Raw genomic sequence first — 23,029 nt, 5'->3', positions numbered from 1 at the left:
GTCATCTAAAATATTCCGACTCGTAGAAGCAGAGAGTAGAATGGTGGGTGCTCGAGGCCAAGGGAGATCAAAATGAGGAGTTGCTAACCAACAGGTATAAGATTTCAGTTATACAAGGAGAATAAATTATAGAGATCGGCTGTACAGCACCATGTCTACAGTTAACAATACTGTATGTATTATACACTTAAAATTTTGTTAAGAGGGCACATCACATGTTAAGTGTTCCTACCACAGTGAAAAGCAAAAGCAGTACATTAAAAAATAACAATGGTTGATAAATATGAGAATAAATTATAAGTAGTGTGTCTATGATAATTCTGGGAGAACAGGAAAAAGACCGAACGCTACATGTGATCAAATAGTGAGCACCAAAATGGCAGCTGCTGTTCACTCAGTGATGCCTTGAAATCAGTAGATCACTTATCTATTATCTGAACATACACTTATTTCTAGACATTTAGAAATTTTCAGTTTTCTTGTATGTAGGTTATGTACATGTCTGCCTCTCCCTCTGAGCCTGTATTATCCACAGACAATGTATTACTGCAGAACCTTGGATGAACATTTCCTGCACTGACCTAACCAGGCTTTCCCACAGGCTGGCCAAAAAAAAAAAGAGAAAAAAGAAAAAAAAGAAAAAAAATGGCCAACATTTGTGAGATTTGTAATATCAAGATCCTAACAGCAATAAGAAAAAAATAACGTACATCTTTTTACTCTTACAAAAAGCATTTTCAAACAGTCTATTCAGATATCAAACGAATATCTACCTATAAATAAAGAACAGTAATTATAACTCCCTTGAAAGTTAATATAAGAGTTCAACCCAACTGTAATGCAATGCCAACTGGGTATGTCACATAATTTGGCATAATCATACTAGTTTTTTTATGGTTCCAAGGTCTGGGCTAATAGAACTTTACAAAGATTTGGGGTTTTTAGGTTTCCTCTGTCTTACCCTTCAGACATGACATCACTTGGGTATATTTTTTCTATCAATTAAACTCATAAAATATATGATACTAGTATAGAGAACGAGCCAAGGACTTTTCTGAATGTCTTTATAGCCAAAAGAAATAGAGCTAAAAGAGTCGAATCTAGATAGTTCAAAGTGGGGATAACGGGAGGGAGAGAGGGAGGAATGTACACAAAACTGCTCATGAACCTTTTCTATAGCTATTGAAATTTTCTGTTCATCTACATTTCCCATTATAGGACCAGATGACAGCTAGACCAGAACCTGTAAATCGAAAGGTCTCAGTACATGCTTTTCGAATAGAGTAAGTGAATGAACGGGCTGCCAACCCATCATATGAATGGAGAGCCACTGTTAGCCTTAATTTTCTGATTTTTCATTCTATTCCCTTTGTGAAAGGCATTTGCTATTGAGTGGCTAATTAATCAGGATATATCCCTATGTGAAAAGTATCCCAGGAAACCGTCTACCTCCTGTGACCTTTAGATAGAAATACTTCTATGTTTATCCTAAATTGCCCCCTCTTTTCATAAACTTTCAGCAAATCATTGCCAATGAGCGAAAATGACAACTCCATAGCCTGGCTTTCAATATGTTACATAAACTGGCTCTAAACTACTTCCAGCCACACTCATTCATTCATTGTTTCCTAAACAAACCATACAGTCTTACCACAGAACCACTGACTTACCACCCTATTCCTCCTCTTTCCTAGTCACTCCTCCAAGTCTCACTCACTGTTGTTTCACGTCCAGACCACATTATGAATCTTCCTTAGGTTTTGTTGTTCACTCTAGTTCCATATCACTAGTTTTAGTTATGCTCATATGACACTTAACATATGTTAGTGTGCACATGCACACACATACATACATATACTTTTTTCTTAATCAAATCATAAAGACATTGTGGCATAGAACAAGTCAGAAGACTTTGATTATGAATCCTGGCTCTGTCACTTGCTAGCTACAGATAATTTCTCTGAGGCTCAGCTTCCTCATCTGTAAAATGGGGCCAATAATCCTTGAATAACTCCCAAAGATTTCATTAAGATATAATGATGTAAGTAAGAACACATCCTTTATCAGTCACGAATCATGTACAAATATACTATTTAATGTCTCTTTCTGTATCCTCGGTACCTGGCAAAGTACCCTTTGCATCTTAAGTACGTAATGAATCTCACTGATGAAAGTACTAGACCACAGCTATAGAAATTTGCTGAGTCATCTTTAGTTATTTCCCTCAATTCTATACAGTTCACATTTATTGATTACTATTGTGCCAGTTTCTTTACAGGAATTATTAATTTAATCTCACAACATGAGGCAGGTCCCAGACCCTATTATCTCCATCAATCTGGTAGTCTATGAGACAGATCCCCAACAATGCTTTGGCTAGGTGATTTTTTTTTCCATTTCCATTAGAGAAAAGACACGATAAAGTTAAGTTAAACTCATAGTGGGAAATACTGGACAAAACTGCCAGTATGGTGTACCCAACAAGCTATAATTAAAGCTGTCACCATTTTCACTATCAGGGCCATTAAAATAAACTCCAACCTGAAAAGTTGGAATGTACGTTCTTAGCCCAAGTACATTTGTCTCTTTTTGAAACTTCAAATAAACAAAGAAATGCAAAAATCTGAAAATGCAACAACCCAATACTTTCAGTTGTTTCTGCTTACAATGTGCTGAAAGTAAAACTGAAAGTTTGTAGTTACAGATTATTTTTGTAAAGTCTGCAAATTTAGAAAGTCTATATTTTATAGAAGGTTATTGCATTTTCTTCAACCTCAGATCTTTATCAGGTTAAGCAATGCCTTCAACATTTTTCCTCCCTCGCAAATAAAACTCGGGTGTTTCCTATGATTGTCTACTCTTTATTCTTTTTTCTTCCATTCTTTAACAGTATTTTACCCATTTCTAAATTAACTGTTAATTAAAATCTTAGTCATTTTAATGTCATCTCATCTAATGAACAGGGGAAATTCCATGAGAATAATTTTTTATTTTTATTTGTAGTTTTTCTTTAAGTTGGCATCTACGGAGATAGATTCTTCAATATCCTTCCATAGGGAATATTTAAAATAAATGGAGTTAAGGAAAAGGAATACATGTAGAATAAAATACAGATGTAAACTCTCAATAATGAAGACCATAAAAAAATCTGAGTTGATTTTGTATATTTGGGGGGAGAAAAGAAAAAGGAAAAAAAGTGATCATTTCAAAAATTACATTCCTAATTTATATAATCTTTCAAGTGAACAAAAAGGAGTTCAACCTCCTTGTAATGAATTGACATAAAAAGGGCTTTATCTTCTAACTGTAGAATTCAAAGATGTTTTTTATGTGATACTCTAATGGTTTAAGAGATTAGATGATTTTTTTCCCCCAATTAAAACTGAAGGTAAAATGCTACTTGTAAGTATAAAAGAACTTGTAAGAGCCCAAAAAGGTTCAACTCTTCTAGTATACCCCTGATTTTATATGCAAACTGATACAGGGTTGGTGTTCTCATATCTTTAAATAGGATCACTGTTACACAGAGATCAGAAAAACTGCTATGAACAGAAGTATTTATTGCAATAAAGGCCAAAAAACCATGTGGGCCATCAGCCCATACATGGAAATAGGTTCGCAGGAACTAAGTAACTCCTTGAAGAACAAAATCTTCGAGATGGGCCTCAGGTGTCTCATCAACAAAAAGAGAGTTGAACTAAATGACATTTGAGATCCCTTCCAGATTACAACTCTTCTATTTCTGCTTATGGTTCTAGTTCTCTTCTAATCAATCATACACAAAACTTTTTTTTTTTTTTTAACTTCTGCAGTCACCAAGTCAATTTTGGAATGGTCTCATATTTGGCCTTTGCGTTACATTCCAAGTTTCAGGTACCTCGTGTTTAGGTCCAAACATCAGCTGCTTTAGCAATCTTTTCCTCCAATCAACATCCGGTAAATTCAGCAGACCCTACACACCAAAAAGACCAACCGTTTCACGTAATTTCCCATTCCACTGTCTACCAGATAAAAGCCAAACTCCACAATTCAAGGTTCTTTATTATGTGGTCTCTCCCTATCTGATTCATGGGTATATATTACATGCATTTAAGGTCAGTTCTAAAACATTATAAAAACAAAAACTTGAAAAGAAAAACGTTCATGCATATTTCCCCATCGTCAAAAATAGTCACTATTTTCATTTAATGAACTTTCAGTGTCTTCTCATTTTCCAATAGATGAAACTAAAATTGTATAAATACAGAACATTTTGTGTTACTCCTATCATTTGTTTAAAAAAAACGGTTTCATGTTTCTATGACCTTATTTTCTAATAGCTATAAAATAGTCCATATTGATCACCATCTCCACTAGTTCAGTTGGCACTTTTGTGTGAAGTAGAAAAAGGCACATCTTCTGGCCTCCTGCGGGGGACAATTTACCTAATGACATGTGTGCACCCTGATATGAAAACAGTGTATTTGCTAGGGGGGGGAAATCATCCTGTAAATAAACAGGTAGGATAACATAGTATGGAAGTTGAGGTCAGACCAGCTGCCTTCAAACGCTACCTCCTTTACTCTCTGTTTGATCCCATGCAAGTTGCTTAACCACTAGAGGCCTCAGTTTCATCGTACGGATAATAATACCAGCGATCACAGCACTGTGAGTGGGAAATCAGAGAAGGCCCTTAGAACAGCGCCTGGCACGCAGTGGACACTCTAAAGTTTTTTCCCCAATAAAAACTGTATCGATGCTATCTATATCTTTGTGCCTATTTTTAAATACATCAAAAAAATTACTCCTATAAAAAAACATGGCCAGGAAAGGGATTACTGTATTAACACGTACAAACAAGGATCTGACTTTGAACTTTCATCTCTTCGTATAAATCCACTATGTCCATACGTAGTAAAGCGTCAGATGATGACTATTCATGAAATGCTATTCCATTAAGATAATAATCTCAGGAAAAACAGTAAAATTTGTTCGGAGGACTCTTAGAAAGAAATATTAACGGGAGTTAATATCTTAAAGGAAATACGGATTTTGGTTTCCTTACCCCAGTCGGGAGGGTCGATCGGGGTGACCTATGAAGCCTTTCCAGCTCTGTTTGTCTAAGACCCAGTGTCTCCATCACAAAGCCTCTGTCCCGGAAAGGACAGGTTCTTCCCTCTTTCCCAAACATGCCTGATCTAAGATACAAGATGTTGCTCATCTTATCCTCTTTCACTTTACCTCCACCTGAAGCAACCTTTCCTCACCTTGAGAATGAAACTGTAGCCATTATCCAAAGTCCTAGTTTAAATCTGACACTTCCTCCAGTCTCTTTTAAAGCTCAATCGCTTTCTTTAAAAATTCAGAGTATTTATTTATTGTCTATGTCACTGCTTATTTAAGCCTAACAGCATTAATCATGACATTCTGAAAAAGTAAAAATTACTTGCTCTTGCATCTGAATTAATGCAACCTTTATCTTCAAAAATCTAGTGTGCTCATAGATGCACATACAGCATCATTTAATTTAGTGAGATCTATAGCCACATTAAGAGATAGAATCTATCTTAACTGAAGTCATACCAGACTGTAAGGTTGCAAGACAGCACGATCCAGGTTTCTACCGCATTGAATCCCTTTTTACCAATGGCTAAGTTGACAAATGATACAGAGTCTAATAGCTGATATAATTCAGGGTGAATGTCATGTCATAAAATGTTTAATAATCCATTTTAGTTAAAAAAATAAAGTCTGAAACAAAGAGGAGAGTGTGCATTAACATTAAAATTTTGTTTTAAAACAGCATTTTTCCTTTTTTCTCTTATCAAGTCCCATTTATAAAGTATTTTAAATTTCTTGAAATCTCATTTCTTCTTCCAAGTTTAATCAAACCTTTCTGCCAAGGGATATAAGATTATCCAATCTACATTATTATCTGGCTATTAAGATGAGGGAACTAAAATCCGCAGTTGGATAAAGAAGGTATATTCTAATCAAAAAAGCTACCAGAATTAATTGTCTCTACAGAACACGAATTAATATCCCTTTTTTATTTTAAAAAAACAAACAACCCTTATAATATTAACAAAAATGCAATATACCTTAAAGGTATGACTTCTTAAAATGAGGAATCATAATGTGATAACAGAGTGTATCAAAGTTTAAAAGGCAGTGGGCATATCCAGTACAGGGTGATGGCGTGAAGCCATGAGGTGATCATATTATAACATGGAGAGCCGTTGCACGACCCTGCCACCATACACTCCAAGCTCTCTTGGGTGCCATTTTCACCCACGACTTACGAGATTTTCCGGTTTGAAGCCTCATCATCAGTGTGTAAAATGAAGCTGCTCCAGAGGAAACGGAGAGAAGCAGCTGTGGTGGGCATTTGAACTGAAGACACTTAGGCAGAGAAACCAATCTGGTGGTGATGTACGACATGAATGGAAACGGAGGAAGAAGAGACCGTAGGACAAAAAAGAACAAAGAAGAGGAGAGAGAAGAAGACAACCAGAAATGAGATGGCAGAATGAAACAGAAGGCAGCAAAAAGAAAGCCAAACAGTGAAGGAAGCACGGACAGCAGGAAAAGCAAGGGGAGAGAGGAAGGAGGAGAAAGAGAAAAAAAAATGTAAATAACCTTTAGGTATATGAAAAGAAACATGTACCATATGTATGTACTTCTGATTGCTGTTTTTATAAGTCACAGATGCTATAAATGACCAAACACAGAATTAGAATCCAGGCACAAATCCATGAACCACAAGAGCTGGAATATCACTGACACATATTGTTTAAAAACAGAAACAAAAATCTAAGCTTCAGGTCTAAAAGCAGCATGAAATTTACTGCCATTTGATTTTCTTGAGTGACTAGAACCCATGAAGGAGAGTCAAAGGACATTCCAATGTTCCGTTTTTGAGCCTGAAATTGTTCAAACACAAAACAGAAGAATGTCATCTTGGTTTCTTAGTTGGTCAACTTCAAGTACACCTGCTAACCAGACATGCCATATAGTTCCTGAGTTTCTCAGAAAAGCATTTCCATCATGTCTATCCCTATACTTTTGGTCTGTTTTTGTTTTTTTTTCATTTTAAAATGAATTTTAGAAAGATCTACCTTTAGCCATCCATGAAGCAAATCAGGCTGGACAGTGATGTCCCATTATCATGCCTTCCAAGATGACAACTCTCCCCATATTTTCCTAACTCTCCCACTCTATTAGAAACAATGTGCTCTCAATGAACAGTCTTCGATAATTCAAAACAGGCATAATTATTAGTCAGAAAAATGAATCCTTGGTAAGGTGGTAGATGGCCAATATATGATCCTTTCCAGTTAAGAAATGATGGAAAAGCAAATTAAAATGTACTTTTTCAAGTAAATCCCTTATATATAATTATAGCTATACTAATGGTAAGAATTTCCATTATAATACCAAGTTGATTAGGGAATTCTTCAGGCACAACTGGCCTTTCTTCAACTTCCAAATCAGCCCACATATGTCCCTGTCCATGTGTAAACTTGATGCAGACTAGCAGGTTATTTAGCCCTTGGCCTATTGCAAATACCATGAGATGCACTGAAACACTGCTCTTCGTTATTATGGAATCATTCTAAACCCATGAATATATTTGGCATTTCCAAACAAGGAAAATATGAATCGGAAACATGATATTCAATTGTCAAATCCTTCACCAGAACTGAGCTTCATCATAGAGACTTTAACTTTCCATGACCGAAACGCAAGTCAAAGGAACACAAGGTAATTAAAAGCCTACCAAATATGAGAGGTCTGGAAGCCATATATTCACTGACTGCAGGCAGACATATGGACTCTACTAAAAGAACCCAATACCTGTGGTGATCTTAAACACGGATAGAAACGTCCACTTGCCAGATCAAGCCTCAAATGAGTGAGAAAATTGTCAAGCTACAAACAGCAAGCAACATTTGGGAAAGAGGGGCTTATTAATAAAATGTTTATTAAACTCCTGGAACATAAAAAGTTATGAACTAGCTCTACGCGATATAGCTATCTTGACAGGCAGTTCTGTTTAACCCACCTGTGTACATTCGCACTAAATACAGTGCCTGACAAATTACAGAAGCTCAAACATATTTTTCAGTGAATGAATGATTGTACCTACAAGTGAAGGTACAATTCAGTGATATTATACCCATTAGTGGGACAGGGGATCAGCACTCACTCTCCCTTAGCATGGTGGTATTTCAGCCAGGAGAGACTGGAGATGGACTCCTTAGAAAGTTGACATCTGAGTACACCTAACCAAAAGAACACTGCGTAAAAGCATCTCATTAATAAAACTGATCACTACAGCATTCCACACCTTTGAACAAGAACACATCCCACAGACACACTCCTGCTCTACCCACCACTGGAGGAACTGAGGGGAGGAGCAGGGTATAAACAGCAACAAAGAGTTCTTGAGAGTCTCAAATCTGTGTGCTGCCTCTACCCAGGAAACAGAACCTAAATCATGATGTCAGCGTCTTCCTGCTTTCAGAAACTTATTTGCCTATGGAGACTACTCTATGGAGGTGTCTTTCGGCAGCAGAATTTTCTCTTTGTGCTGAATGAAGGTGCAATGTTTCCCAGAAGCTATTTAAAGCTACAGAGTACTGATCCCACTAACAATACATTCATTTGGAATCACTGGAAATGCAAGTGCTGTGTGGCAAGATACAGCCACCCATGGCCCAGGACCATCACGGAAGCGAGGGACCCGTGCTGTCCCAGCGTGTCCTAGAGAACCTGCCTCCCTTCTGATGAAAGGAACTCACCGCAGTGCAGAATGTCGTCCAGAGCGGGACACGCTGTTGGCCACAGGGGACGGCAGGTTGCTCCCTCTGTGCAGGTCCTCAATGGACCTACTCCAGGGCTTCGATTTGTCCACCGAGCTCTCCACCGTGCTTTCCACACTCTCAAAGTCAAAACTAAAACAAGAGCAAAATGCCACTGAAGACATCAAGATTCAAAGTCACACAAATACATGGATGTGCGTAACTTGCTCCTCCTTCCTATCATACATCTGCATCTTGATACAGGTAGTGTTTGCAAAATAAGAAAACGAAAATGGAAATACGAAAGAATTTCCATGACTCAGTGCTAGCTTCGAAAATACAGAACGACAAACACTGGACCAGGCCGAAGAATAGCTGAACAACAGCAAAAATTAAATCTTCATATGTGATTAGGTTGGTGCAAAAGTAACTACGGTTTTTGCAATTATTTTTAACCTTTTAAACCACAATTACTTTTACACCCACCTAATACTATAAGGCCTGCTAACTTACCAATTGCCAATATTGCTAAAGTGGAAGGAGACCTTACAGCTGTCTTCATTTTGTTTTAACAAGTCAATATGTTAGGCTTGTACTAATTTATTCCTACCCATCAATTTTCACTGAGCATTTTCTCCTAGTGTGTTGGCAAGTGTACTTTTCCAACCATATGTGATCCATTACTCACAAAGTTATGAATTTGCTTTGATTTTGGAATCTCTTCCCAATGTGGTGCTCTTGAAAGCAGGACTGTTGTTTCTCTGACATTTTTTGAGGTTATTATTCACGTTAACCATGTTAGAATAAATGGCAAGTTAAGTTGCTCATTCTTGTATAATTTTAGGAACAAAGTTTTTAAACAGACAGGCCTTTGTGTTCTATGGATTTTTTCCCCTCCCAAAGTCAGTAGCTCTACTTTCCCCCAAAAAATATTGTATCAATTGTTTCTACCCTAGCTCCACCAAGCATCACCTGATCAGATAGAGAATAAACAGAAGGCAGCTATAATTAATATCATCTGGAAGATCTTGGAGGCTAACACAGAACAGCCACACTACATATTGGAAATAACGAGTATGACTTTTTATGAAAAAGTATGACTTTTATGAAAGCATGATTGCCAAAATAAAATACTTGGTCAGAACAGTCATCTGTAAACTAGGTGATGCTGTCCATCTATTAAACACTAATCCAGATGGCACAGACTGATGTATAAAGTCTTAAAATCGATCTGACAATTTTGTGATGCCCTCAGATGCAGGAAACAGTGCTGAACAGAAAAGAGGTAGAATTGAGGTCCTTAAGTACTAAAACTAGAAGCCTATAATTGATATTAGAAGAGGTAGGCCGAGGAGACCTTCCAAGATCACTCAGGCATTTAACACTCTTGCCAAGTCACTCTGCAGCCCCCGTGTCATTCAGGTGTCCAGCACTCTCCTGATCCTCTCGGCTCATTGCCCACTCTCACACAGTGGAAAAAGGAACCACACACCTAAGTGACAGCTTCGGTTTTAAGGAAGGAGCATGAGCCTGTTGTTTCACACTACATGGGCTAGGAAACTGGCACATGCCAAGGAACAATAAGACATTTTTCAGCCCATTCGTTTCAAGAAAGAACATAAATTCTGTGTATCTCTATATAGTTTTTCATCTAATTAAAGCAAAAGAAAAACAAAACTAATAAGCAAAGAATATAAAGTTAATGCCAAAAAAGTAGCAGATTAGGAAGCAAAAGCTCTGAGTTCTGATCTTGCATTGGGTTTGATCTTCTGCTGCAGACTAGAATTCCCACGCAGTAGCACTACCTTTCCCTGTTGGTTTTATGTGAGGGTACATTTGAGAAAGCTGGTTCACAAGCTCCATTGTGATGAAGGGAAAAGGTTCATTACAGCAAATATGTAATACATAGCATGCCATTCTTTTCATTATTCCTGAAGTTCCTTGGCCCTTCCTTATTTGCATAAATATTCCTCCAAATTTTAAAATATGCAACAGGGTAATATTATTATTGTTTTGTCACATAATGAGAAATGTAAGGGGGACTAGCAGTTTTTGACATAGGAGATAGATAAGAAACAATCTTTGGAAGAGTATACTATAAAAACTAGTATGATATTTCAGAGGACAATTTCTCAGGAAGATATATGTTAAGTGCTGTCTTTTCTTACTCTATTCCACATAAAACATGAATTATCAGAACTGAAACTCATAAAGCCACTTTCAGTTAATACTTTAGTTTCTGCATCCACAATATAGGAATAATTATAGCTTTCTCCTCACAGATTTTCAAGAAAATGATGAGGATTATGATAGCCTCTGGTTAGGTCTTGGGATTTTATTGGAATGAAGCAATGTAAAAACAAGTTACTGCTTTTAAAAGAAGAGTTGAAAGGAAAAAAAACACTACCTAGGCCAAAATGTCTTCCAGTCAAATTAAAAATGCAGTATTATCTCCTCAAGCTGTATGTGTGAGAGTTTATCTGTGGATACTGATATATTTTTTTTATTCAAGGAGGAAATGTGGAGAAGAGAGTATCTCATTCAAATGTACCCTTTTCATTTCTGGTGTGAATCTTTCCAGAAGTCAAGCAAATGGGAAAATTCTATGAATTAACCAAAACAAGGTTAAATAAGTTGATTTGTTTTCCTGCTTTGTTCCAGACCCCACGTCCCCACCACCTGTACAAAGGGCAAGTCAATATAAATACATATAAAGTAAAAAGGGAAAGTGTCTCGTTTAGCCCTTTGTTCAGACTGGTAGCAATATCTGTCTTTCCTAGCACATACAAATATGCATATATATGTCATTTTTTTTTTTAAATAAAAAGAGTCACTCTTTTGTATCTTGCTGTATTCACTCAACAATATATCATATACCTCTTTCAATAGCTGCTGGAGTATTCTACCATATGGATATATGAAACTTGAGCACCAAACAAAGTATTTCTTCGTAAAATAAGGACTCTTTTCAGGGTAATTTTTACTCCCCTGTTTTATTTCTGCCTAAAAAGCATCTCTAATAACAATTATGTGAGTTGCTTTTAGTTATTTGAATGGAAACAAACCTCCTTAAACCTCACCACATCTGCTTCTGGTTTCTCTCCTCAGTGCAGTGTATAATTTTACCACTGAGTTGCATCTTCTGCGACCACATAAAATTCAAAAGAAACAAGCCAAGTTTTACTTACGTTACCGCATACTGCGCAAATGATAGATATTCCACTAGAACATCAAGACCTTTGTTTTCTTCATTCAAAAACTCTCTGACCCATCTGTTGAAAAAAAAAAAAAATTACTGGGGAGATTCATCACATGCTCTGCCACAAAAGGCCAGTGAAAACTTTTGTTTTTCCACCACAAACGTTCATTGCCTGAAAGGAAATATGGAGTAAGAAGGCCTACACTATCACGTGAGATAGGAGGTTTTAGACAATGACAACTAAGAAAACCACATTTCCATATGCAACAAGAGGGGGCAAAAGGTCTACGTGTGCCTTCTTCACATTTGACTGCTTACGAGACTTAACCTACAAGAAACTTTCTAAAAAAGGAACTTGCTAAATGTACTTTTTCCACCATAACTGATCCACAGCCTGCTTGTTGAAGGAGCTCAGACTACACAGGGAATGAGGCAGACAGGGGACATGACAACATAACCACTGAAATCCAGGCGCGAGTCCAAATCCACGTTCAACTCTTTCTTGGCATACAAAGCTGTAGAAAACAGTAAACTAGCCAATGACAGACCAATGTTTATGGGCTTCTGGAAATTCAATAGGGATGATTTTAATTTTTTCCATGAATGTTAAAACCTTTTATGAAGTTGCAGGCACCGCAACCCTCATCAAAGCTGAGGCGTGACAAATATCATGGTTTTTAAAAATTCATTTTGAAATAGTACCACCTTGCAGTTGAATGGTGGGTTTAAAGGCAGGTCACTGTTTTGTGGGGGTTTTTTACATACTTTTATTCATTCTTCATAGTAACGCCTAGAGATGAAGTAGAATGGTCAAACAGAACCTTCAGTTACTGAGGATAAATAGCTGTTACCCCACCTTACATATTCCCTCCAGGGTGTCCATCTTCAAAGAATATGTGATATCCCATTACACCTTTGCTAGATTTGCAATTCCAACAAATAATAAGTAAAAAAGTCCACTATTATCACAGAAATGAAACCTGGGGTACATCTGCCAATGGCATTCCAAAATGGTTGCCTCCTTCCCTGCACACCAACGAGGTCCACCAGCTATGGACACGATAGGGGCTACAGAAGGCAGTGTTGAGAGCTGTTAGAACAACAGTAGAACAGTCCTAATGTGTGTCCTTAAGGATGAGCAGCCTCTTGAGGTCTTTGTCTTAAAGGAAGAAAAAAATCTGGTAGACTCAGGATGCCTGTTTTTTTTATTTCTGTTTTTTGGAGGATGTTTTCGTTTTTATCTTCCAAGTTCATTCTTTCTTTTAGTTATGGCATGATGCCATAAACTTGGGTCTGCAGGTAGTTATAAGAGGCAGCAAGGTCGGAAAAGAAGGCAACCTGCCTTGTTTTCTCCTGAGAGTCTCAGGGAGACTATCACAAAATGTATGCACTTAGCCCAGCCATGTGTAAGCAAAATAATATTTAATTTAAAAAAGACCTAGAGTGGCAACACTGGCAAAGAAAACACCATCCACAGGCCCTTACAGAGTGACCAAAACTGACAGGACTGCCTACTGGCAGAGGCGGAAGCTTCATTTCCAAAGCACCACATACATAATCTCATGGCATCTGCTTCTACTTATTTTCATTTGATTTATTTTAATTACTCCCTGTGCAGCAAGATCTCAGGAGACAGCAGACATTTTTAAGCGCAGGTTATTAGAAGCCGAGAAATAGTAAAAGGATTTTTTTCTTTTTCTTTTTTACAACTGGTAGGAGACTAAAGAAAGGCTAGAACTCACTATGAAAATCAGATGACTAGCCTGCTCCTGAAATTCAACCCCTTCAGCTTCGCTCAGACCTCTCCATTGGTCTGGCATAGGGGCTCTGACTGCAGGATTTAAACTGGCCCTCCCTCCATGGTGCATACACAGCTGGAATCCCCAGAGCTGGGGCTGGGGGTCATCTTTTTAATAGAAAAAGTCACAAGGTCCAGATTTTTCAGGGCGTTTCGGTTCTATGTATTCTATCTCAGTGGCCCATGAGGGTACTCTAATTTAGGAGTTGAGAAAAAGAGTCAGGTAGTTCCTTCTGGCTGATTTTCCAGACAATGCCCCCAAAATGTAGAGGTGGTCTAAGATACCCTGAGGACCTGCCATTGTCTCAACCACGAGCACCTCCATCTCACTTAGAAAGTTTAGCCACACACTGGATAGGAAGCAAATGACTCACAGATAAGAACATTTAAAAAAAAAAAAAAAAAGGAGGAGGGGAAGGAAGAAGGGTAAAAAGGTAGGAAATAGTCAAATACAGCCAGAGCTACAATTTTCTTGACTCAAAATGCTAATTTGTATATATTTTGATGCAGGGATAAAGATTATTAATTAGTTTCTCTTACTTCAATTCAATGACCTTCTTGATACCACCATTCCCAACTGCTGCGTTTGAGCAAAAGTGCTTTAAAACAATTTTCAAAGTGAAAGGCAGGAGCAAGCTGCTCAGTTCCTAAAAAGCCAACTAGAGTGTAACACGTCCTCCCTCTGAGAGGTTTAATTTCATGCAGTTAACCAATTTTGTAAGCTAGGAGCTCTTCCCTGGGTCTTTGATCTGACCCAGACACCCCTAGGTGATTTAGGAAAAAATCCATCATGGTTCGCTACGTTACCTTCTTTGTCAAATGATAGCAGGTTAGCAAAGTCATTTCAGCAAAAAAGCTATGGATTATAAGAAAAAAAATAGCCCTTACTTTTCCCCTGTCCTCTCAAGTCCTATCCCTTCCACACTTGGAATATTTTGTATGGAGAAAACAGAGGTGAGAGTGAATTTCTGTGGAAATGAAAGATGGAAAGAAAACAGGCAAAGAGGAGAAAAGGGTAACTTTCAAAGCAGAATCTTAAATCTAAAGGCATTAAAAAAAATGGATGCCCTATTCTGCAGATTTATGTATATGATCATGCAATGGAATATCATCAATTTAGGGTTCCCGTAGTCAATTTCTATTTTCACCTCTGTGCATGCTGCATACACTTTTTTATATATTACCTATATGCAAACAGTTTCAAATTGGGTAATTACAGGTTTGGGAAAGCAGAATTATTTCTGATTCTGACAGTACGCATCACTTACTAAGTACCTCACAGACTCACTGTAATTACCATATGTTGTAAATTTGAATTAGGCAAATACCAAATCAGCAGCTCAGGAGGTGGAAGAGATGGTGGCCATGAAAAATAGCTCTGGAAAAAACCTTATTCAAGGAAGGGATCTAAGTACAGATGCCAATAGTCACTGTTTTATTGTAGACGGGTCAAAGGTTTGTTTCCAATTTGCTGCTGTCTTCTCTCTGCCCCCAAATCTCACAACCTCATTGCTCTCATCTAGGCATACAAAGGGACAAATAGTGAATTCTCTTTGCTGGTCTCCTTTACAGAACTGGTACAGACATAGTGGGAACTGCAGTGGCTGAAAAGAAATCATGAAAAACATCATGAGACGCAAGAGAAAGAAGATAAGCATCACCCAGATTGCCCATCGGCTACCAACGCGATGAGACAGCATCAGAAATTGGTTCTCAATGTTTAGCCCATGCACCACTAGGGGTCCCTGAGACCCTCTCAGGGGTTTGTGAAGTTAAACCTATTTTAATAAAAATGTTAAGAACGTAGTTGTTTTGTCATTGTGCTGATATTTGCCCTGATGGTACAAAGATTGGGGAACAAAACTGCTGCCACCAAAGAATACAGCTATTTATTGTATTCGTCACCCCATGCACTTGGGAGGGAAAATAAAAAAGTCAGCTTTACTTAAAACTGTCCTTAGTAAAGCAATAAAAATTACTGATTTTATTAAAGCTTCCTCCTTGAGTGTGTATCTTTTGAATTTTCTACATGACAAAATGGGAAACCTACATAAAGCACTTCTGCTTACCCAAATACCACAGCTGGCTTGAGGAGAAGCACTTGAGTAATTGTTTGAGTTGCAAACTGAACTACCCATTTCTTACATGGAATGTAAAATGACTGACAAACTATGTTTATTCTGTCTTGGGTATTTGGCAGATATTTTCACAAAGGTGAATAAAGTGAACCTGTCCTTTGAGGAAAACAACTGATGGTATTTGTTGTCGATGATAAATTTTGAGATTTCAAACAAAAAGAATTTGAATTTTGAAACACCTGTATTCAACACCATGAGCTGGACAGCTTCCCAATACTTAAAAGTATATTCTGAAGAAAATGGTGAGTATGAACAAATGTGGTTGTTATTATAGTACAGAATAAACTGTGTCGATGTTTGAAAAATCAAAATAAATCAGTAAAACAATATTTTCCAAGTGACCAATTCATGTTGTTACAAAATTATGAATGGGTAAAAAGACTCATTCAAGTGCAAGACAGTAAAATGGATTTTAGTATAACAGAGTACCAAAGCCCATTGATACAGTTTCAGATTTCATATTGCAGCTACCTTTAAGAAATTGCCACTTCTTGAACTTTGGTGTACTATCAAAGAAGAATATCCACAATTAACTGAAAAGGTAATTTTAAAAAACTCCGCCTTTTACCAAGTGTGGATCTGCGTAAGGCCAGGTTTTCTTCATATACATCAACCAAAATAATGTATCACAACAAATTTAGTGCAAAAATCTGAGAATCCAGTCACCTTCTATTAATAAGATATTAAAGAGATTTGTAAACATGTAAATCAATACCACTCTTGTCGCTATTTTTTGTTTTGCTTTGGAAAATAGTTATTTTTATATAATGTGTTATTTATGCTGTTATTATTTTGTATTCATATATTTATACTTATTAAATACTTATTACTAAATATTAAATTTTATTACATAAGCATATTTAAAATGCATGCATTTAAATTTCCAATATGGTAAAGATTAATGGATAAAACCCACATAAATAAAGGCTTATTTGGGCTCAAAATAACTTAAGAGAGTAACGGAGTCCTAAAATTTAAAAATTTGAGAACTGCTAGTTTTATAACAGGCTTTAGATTTGGATGTATCTAGATTCACATCTCAATGCCTCTACATCGTATGGACATGAACAAGATAATTAATAGCTGGCTCAGTTTTACCACCTGTAAAATGGAGGTTCAAAGGTAAAGTCAAAAATAAAAAGATTTTGTAAGAAATAAATCAAACCACACATTTCACATGCCTAACACACTGTATAAGAAAATGACAAAATGATTAGGATCTTAAGAGTTTCCATAAAGCACCATTGAAGAATGAATTAATCATAGGGTAGCTTGACGCACATATACCCCATACATGTTTTACACCTCTTAAAACCAGCCTAGGTTATGCTTCTCTTGCCTCTTCTAGCCTGACCCCGCTGCACTGATTCACAAAGCAGCAGGGAGTCCAGGAGGGAAAAATGTCACTGAGTAGTAGTTCCTCGGTTCCTTCCCCTTTCCACAAACCTTCTCTCCCTGCCAACCTGCACATTCCTCCTACAAACTCATGCCCATTCTTTCTCTCAACTCTCCCGATGAGATCAAGTATAATGAGCATCTTTCAGAATTTCTATGACCTTGTACTCAGGATGAAAATTAATTTTCTATCATAATAGGGAGTTTTACTAAAATTAATTACCTACAAGGAGAGATAGCCTACACCTCAGTTCCTGGGAATAAAGCCCTTAAATCTATCCAGCACCCCACCATTGCCACCATTTGAATCTTATCACCCCAACACCCAAAACATCATGATGTATCGACTCTCACTGCACAACCAATGTGTTGTAACGTGACTTGGCTCCTTTCAAGGGTATTTCAAGTCATTGCAAGAACTTGGATCAACCATAATCCAATTCTTCTCTATTATTACAGTTCCTAAGATTAAGTGAATGAGATTATTTCTAGTCCAATTCTTATTTCAATTTGGCTGAAAGAAAATTAATTTTCTTTCTCAGAAGATTGCTCCATCTGTAGCGGTTTTAGGTCTTATATCAAAACTCAGAAGAAATCTTTTGCACAACAAATCCGTAGCTTGGAATGTTATCTCAGCAAAGCCCCAGACTTTAACCTTGAAATGCAAGCATGTGCCAAAAATAATTTTTTTTAAGGCAAGTAGATTTTAAATATAATTCTTCCTTTTAATTTCTGGGAATCACAATCTCCTAGGTTTCAGGATCATTTTAGACAGAGGAAGCAACATTCTCTATATGCAATTCCTTAGGGATATATTCCATAATATTATTGAATTATTATTAGATATAATATGATTTTCAAGAAGCATAACAACAAACAACAGTTATCATATATTGAATAATTACTATGTATTAAAGTCTAAATTAGATCTTTTATAAGTTACCTCATTGAATCCTTACAACATTCCTATAGAGTAAACATTATTATCCTCATTTTATAAATGAGAAGTTAAGTCATGTCGTAAGTACAAAGAGCTTATGTAACTTATTTAAGGTCAAATAACAAGTAAGGGGGCACAGCAAAAATCTGAACCAAGATCTCTCTTTCCATAAGGCAAATGTGCACCCAAGTCCCTTTCTTTTGTATCTCAAATCTATGGCTCCCTTACATAGCACCTTGCATTCCAAGAATTCTTCATTGTAGTGATTATTTGCACACTATTGAGTAACTTTTCAGAAAATTGCCCAATCAAATGAGGTTAAGTCACTCAGTTTCCATAATGAAGAGTCCAGCTCAGGTTGGGTTTTCAGGACAGGCGAGATAGGTCAAAACCCTGGGGTGTGGCTTCGTTCCACATGAGATTAGGCTGGTAATTGGTTGCACACAACCAGACAACGCACCTCTGTGAATATCTCTGCTGCTACAGCCAAAGCTTTCCGAGTGTCCACATAGGTGGTAGACAAGGGAATACTTCAGCTGGAGAAGATGAAAGGAACGTAGGAATCTTTCAACATGCCTATAGTAACCTAAACAACAAACCACTCCAATTGCTTGCAGATTTGCACTGGCTTCAACCCAACCAGGACTCTACTAGTCAGCCAGCTTTGTATTGAAAATGATCATCTTGCTTTGGTATTTGATGGTCAATTTCACATTATTCCAGCAATGTTTGAAGAAATGCTTTTGGACAATTTGTAGAAATCCTGGCTACAGCTCATTCCACCACTTTCAGTCAAAAAGTGATGCCAACAGTATGGGGTTGGACCTTTCCAAACGGAATCTAGCTCCTGACCCACAAATATTGGAAAGTATGTAAATTTCCTAAGATTGGATGCCCAACTGTATTAAATCACCACCACTTTCACCCCCAATAGACAAGCCACACTGCTTTGATCCCAGAGCCCTGATTATCTTATTTCCCTCCAGGCAAAGAGCTGCCAGATTAGGCTACATAAGAAACAGAACACAGCATTTTGAACCAAAGCACCTGGCTCTACAGCTGTAGACCTTGTGAGATTCACTCACCTTCTCTGGTCCTTACTTCTTTGAATTTGTAAAATGAGGGACCAGATAATCCTTAACTTCTCTTACAGTTCTAAATCATGACTTTATGAGTTCTAGAGCCCATTTTATGGGACAAAGGCGATTTTCAACTTTAGGTTAGAATCAGTTCATTTTTCAAATACTTTATTCTTAAGATGACAAACGTGCCGAGTTATCCTTTAGGAAGTGAACATTCTCAGCCCAGCTCCATCACCTATCATCCTTGCATTTCTGCAATTCAGAAAAGCTTATTCTGACATAACTGAAAATTAAACATCTGAATGGCTTATTAAAAAAACATACCCGGCAGTAGATGTAAACTGTTATTTATATATTTATTTTACAGAATACTCTGTAAACCTATAAAATAATACACATGTAAAACTTCATTTCCAATAGACCTGCAAAGAAGGCCATAGAGGAAAATTCTGAAAGATCTAAAGTCTATAATCTTCTCATTATAAAACTCAGAGTCAAAATCCAGAGGGTAAAATAACTTGCTGGATGTTAAACAGAAAGTTTAGGAAGAACTAAGGCTACAAAATAGGATACCTGATATATCATTCTACCTTGGAGATAAACCATCTTAAGAGACTGTACAATTATAATATCCTACGAGTAAGGGAGAAAGTCATGAAGCTGTACTTGTTTGAGGCAAAACCACCACACCGTTGCATGAAAAACTCTTACAAATGTTTAGCACAGAGATTCCCCAACCTTATTTTACAGAGTGCATTTACATTTAATAATCCTGAAATTTGGGGATGTAGGAAGAATGACTCAGAACCAAGTATCCAAGTGCAATGAGGTGTGCTAGGTAACATTACTCCAGCTTTATCCTCTCCTGGCCAGAAAGTCCAGGGAATTGAGGAAAGTAGAATGGAGCAGCTTCAACAGCTCGGAGAACTCCAATGAAGGCTTACAGATCCCCCAGGATCTCCATCTATCTCCATTACTTGTTGGGGATTCCTGATTTGCCATGAATTATTATGCAGCCAAGAGGCTAAGCACTTACCACTGCATCTGAGAAATAAATTTTAGAATGGTTATAAATATCCCAAATCAAGGTTTATCTGTCCTGCTTCTACTGATTCTTGAGTATTTCGAGTATAACACAAGTTCCACCCATCTAAACCTCAGTCTCCTAACTTACAATGAACAGTAAGGAAGCTTATCTCTTTGGATATAATTCAGTCACTTGGTCAAGTGTCTAAAAGCCTTAGAGCTTAAATGTTAAATGGGCACACTTACCCAATATGGTTGGTTCTTAAAGAAATTTCCAGTTCTCTTAGCACTTGTGTGGATTCTTGAACACGTCGTCTGAATTTCTATAATCCAAGAAGACACATTCTCACAAAACATATTTTAGCAACTGCTATAACTGAAGCTTACTTGTAATAAGTTTAACACAATATGAAAATACCTCTGCTTCTAAAGTGGGCTTCTCTCACATTTCTTTTGGCAAAGCCCACACATTTTTCTCATAATGAAAATCAGCTTATGTGAAAGGATTGGGAAAGATTACTTATTTCATGTACTATCTTTGAGTAAGGGGATTCTTTACCCCTACTCCAAAATGCAACAATATTCACCAATACACCTATGTGATGGGGTCGCTAAGACTACCCCAGTTTCAGCAGGACTCATAGGACTCAGTGTATCATTGTCCTTATGGCTAGGATTCAGTCTAGCAGAAAAAGGCACAATCAGCAAAGCAGAATGGTATGCGGGGTGCAGTCTGGAGGAAATCAGGTACAAGCTTCTAAGAGTCTTGTCCCAGAGGAGTCACAAATGACAATATTCCTGAAATGCTGTCTACCAGGGAAGCTCATTAGAGACTCAGGGCCCAGGTTTTTTATTGGGGGCTGCTCACTTAGGCAATCTGTGCCTACTTAGCATATACCAAAAGTCCAGACTCTCAAAAGCAAAACAGGCATTCAACACAAACCATATTGTTGGCATAAATAGTTTTTCAGCACCATGAGTCGTTCTTATCAGGAAATGATGGGAACTCTCCTGAAATCCAAGTTCCCAGTTGGCAATGGAGAGCCAACCTTGCAAGCGGGTCTTTCTAAGGTGACAGTCTCAGGCCTGCTACGTTAATTCTTTTCTGCAAGACCTAACATTTTCCAAAGCTAAACATTCCCAGTTACCTCTGCCCATAGACCTCACTGGGAAGGTCACTCCTCTGGAGCACCTGTCTTCTACTTTTGGAATGTCCTCATTCCCTTGCCTGTCAAATCCCACAGATCCTTCCAGAACTCCCAGAACTCCCTCAGGTCTTTCTTCTTCAATGAATCTGACAGTAAATGTGTTCATCCCTGTTTCTCTCTAATCTCCAAAGAATCGTTAGGTTGCACTACACATCCGTTCTGTGGAACACAATTTCCTACAGAAACATTTATTTGTGGTCACTAAAGTCTTAGGCCAGTCTGGAAGAAGGACCTTCGATAGGCAATGCCTTCTAAAAGGAGTTCTGTGCTCTCTGTGCTATAGACTCAAGCCACCTTCTGTTACACTGTTTTCAGGAAAAGGCTTTGAGAATTCTAGCTCAGGATATTAAGGACCCTTCTCTGCTGCCACAATTGCAGTGTACACAGGGTCGGCCAGCTCTAAAGACAAAGGCATGCAAAGAAAGGAAGGAAAGGAGACAGTCTAGACAGGATTCCAGGATGTGGGGTAGGAAGAGCCATGCCAGCCACCGGTGGGACCTGGTGCCCGGGTGACGACCTGGAACCCTGCCCAGCATGGGTGGGTTCCTGTTACCCTCTTCTCCACTTCTGAAGGACCTTTGATTCTCCCCTAACTGCTTCTCACCGGGCCCTGCAGAAGCAAACAGTCTCACAGTTTCCCCTGGCTGCCATTCCTAAAGCACCCCCAAAGACTCTCAGGGTTGTAGAATGTAGGTACAGTGAGGTCTAGGAAATAAAAGCATCCCCAATGCAATGAAAAAAGAAGGGCACTCCCCTTTTTGTCAAGAAAGACCTAAGAAATGGCAAAGAGTCATCTATTATTAGAGGGACATGCAAGCCCAGCACTTCCTGGAGAGCTTTCCAGCAACGAGGTTCTGCTGATGAGGTAGGGCCCATGGCCATACAGCTGGGAAGCCCATTTCCAGGTGTGCTGGCTGCTCCGGAGGGGCCATTCCCGTGTCAGAGTCACAAATCCCGGGCTGTCTGCACGTAGGGCCTTTAGAAAACAACGCAGGGTTCATGGCTGTGCATGATGCCCAGTTCTGACTTGTTCTCTGAGGCCTGTGCTGGTCCCCTAACTCTGTCACACGTTTCCTCAGGACAAGGTCATCCCTTTCAGACACCGTCAGCCACATGGGCACCCAGCGAAGCACTGAGGACATAACCAAATATAAAAGATGACCTGTTGAAGGGCTAAGAGGCATGTATCAAAACAAAACTCCATCAAAACTCTGAGCTAATGGAAACAAAAACCATAGCAGATAACGTCTATTAGGCATTTACTATGGTAGGCACCACACTTTGGCAACTGCATGATATCTGAGGTAAAACTAAACTGATGTCATGCCCGTATTACACTCTCTTAGGAAGCGATCGATTTTCAGCTGGTCTCTGGGCTAGGGAGAAGCCTTGGCACCCACTGCTCTAACACATAAACAATGAGCACTAACACTCTGCAGTTCTACGATGTTTCCAGAATG

General features: G+C 38.1%; 1 protein-coding gene across 7 annotated transcripts in view; it reads right to left on the bottom strand.

Moving 5' to 3' along the window:
- The window catches only part of FMNL2 (formin like 2), a 283,998-nt gene that overhangs the window by 71,285 nt on the left and 189,684 nt on the right, over nucleotides 1–23,029 (bottom strand). For all 7 annotated transcript variants that reach the window (XM_081051468.1, XM_081051471.1, XM_081051467.1 and 4 more), the window contains exons 4-6: nucleotides 20,608–20,684; nucleotides 11,972–12,055; nucleotides 8,784–8,936 (exon numbers count right to left, since the gene is read on the bottom strand). In XM_081051468.1, the coding sequence (XP_080907594.1) occupies nucleotides 8,784–8,936; nucleotides 11,972–12,055; nucleotides 20,608–20,684 (314 nt within the window). The remainder of the gene's footprint in view (nucleotides 1–8,783; nucleotides 8,937–11,971; nucleotides 12,056–20,607; nucleotides 20,685–23,029) is intronic.

This window comes from Rhinolophus hipposideros (genome assembly GCF_964194185.1).
Source record: "Rhinolophus hipposideros genome assembly, chromosome: 6".
NCBI lineage: Eukaryota > Metazoa > Chordata > Mammalia > Chiroptera > Rhinolophidae > Rhinolophus > Rhinolophus hipposideros.
The sequence above is the reverse complement of the archived record's forward strand: the minus strand, read 5'-3'. Positions and strand labels throughout refer to the sequence as shown.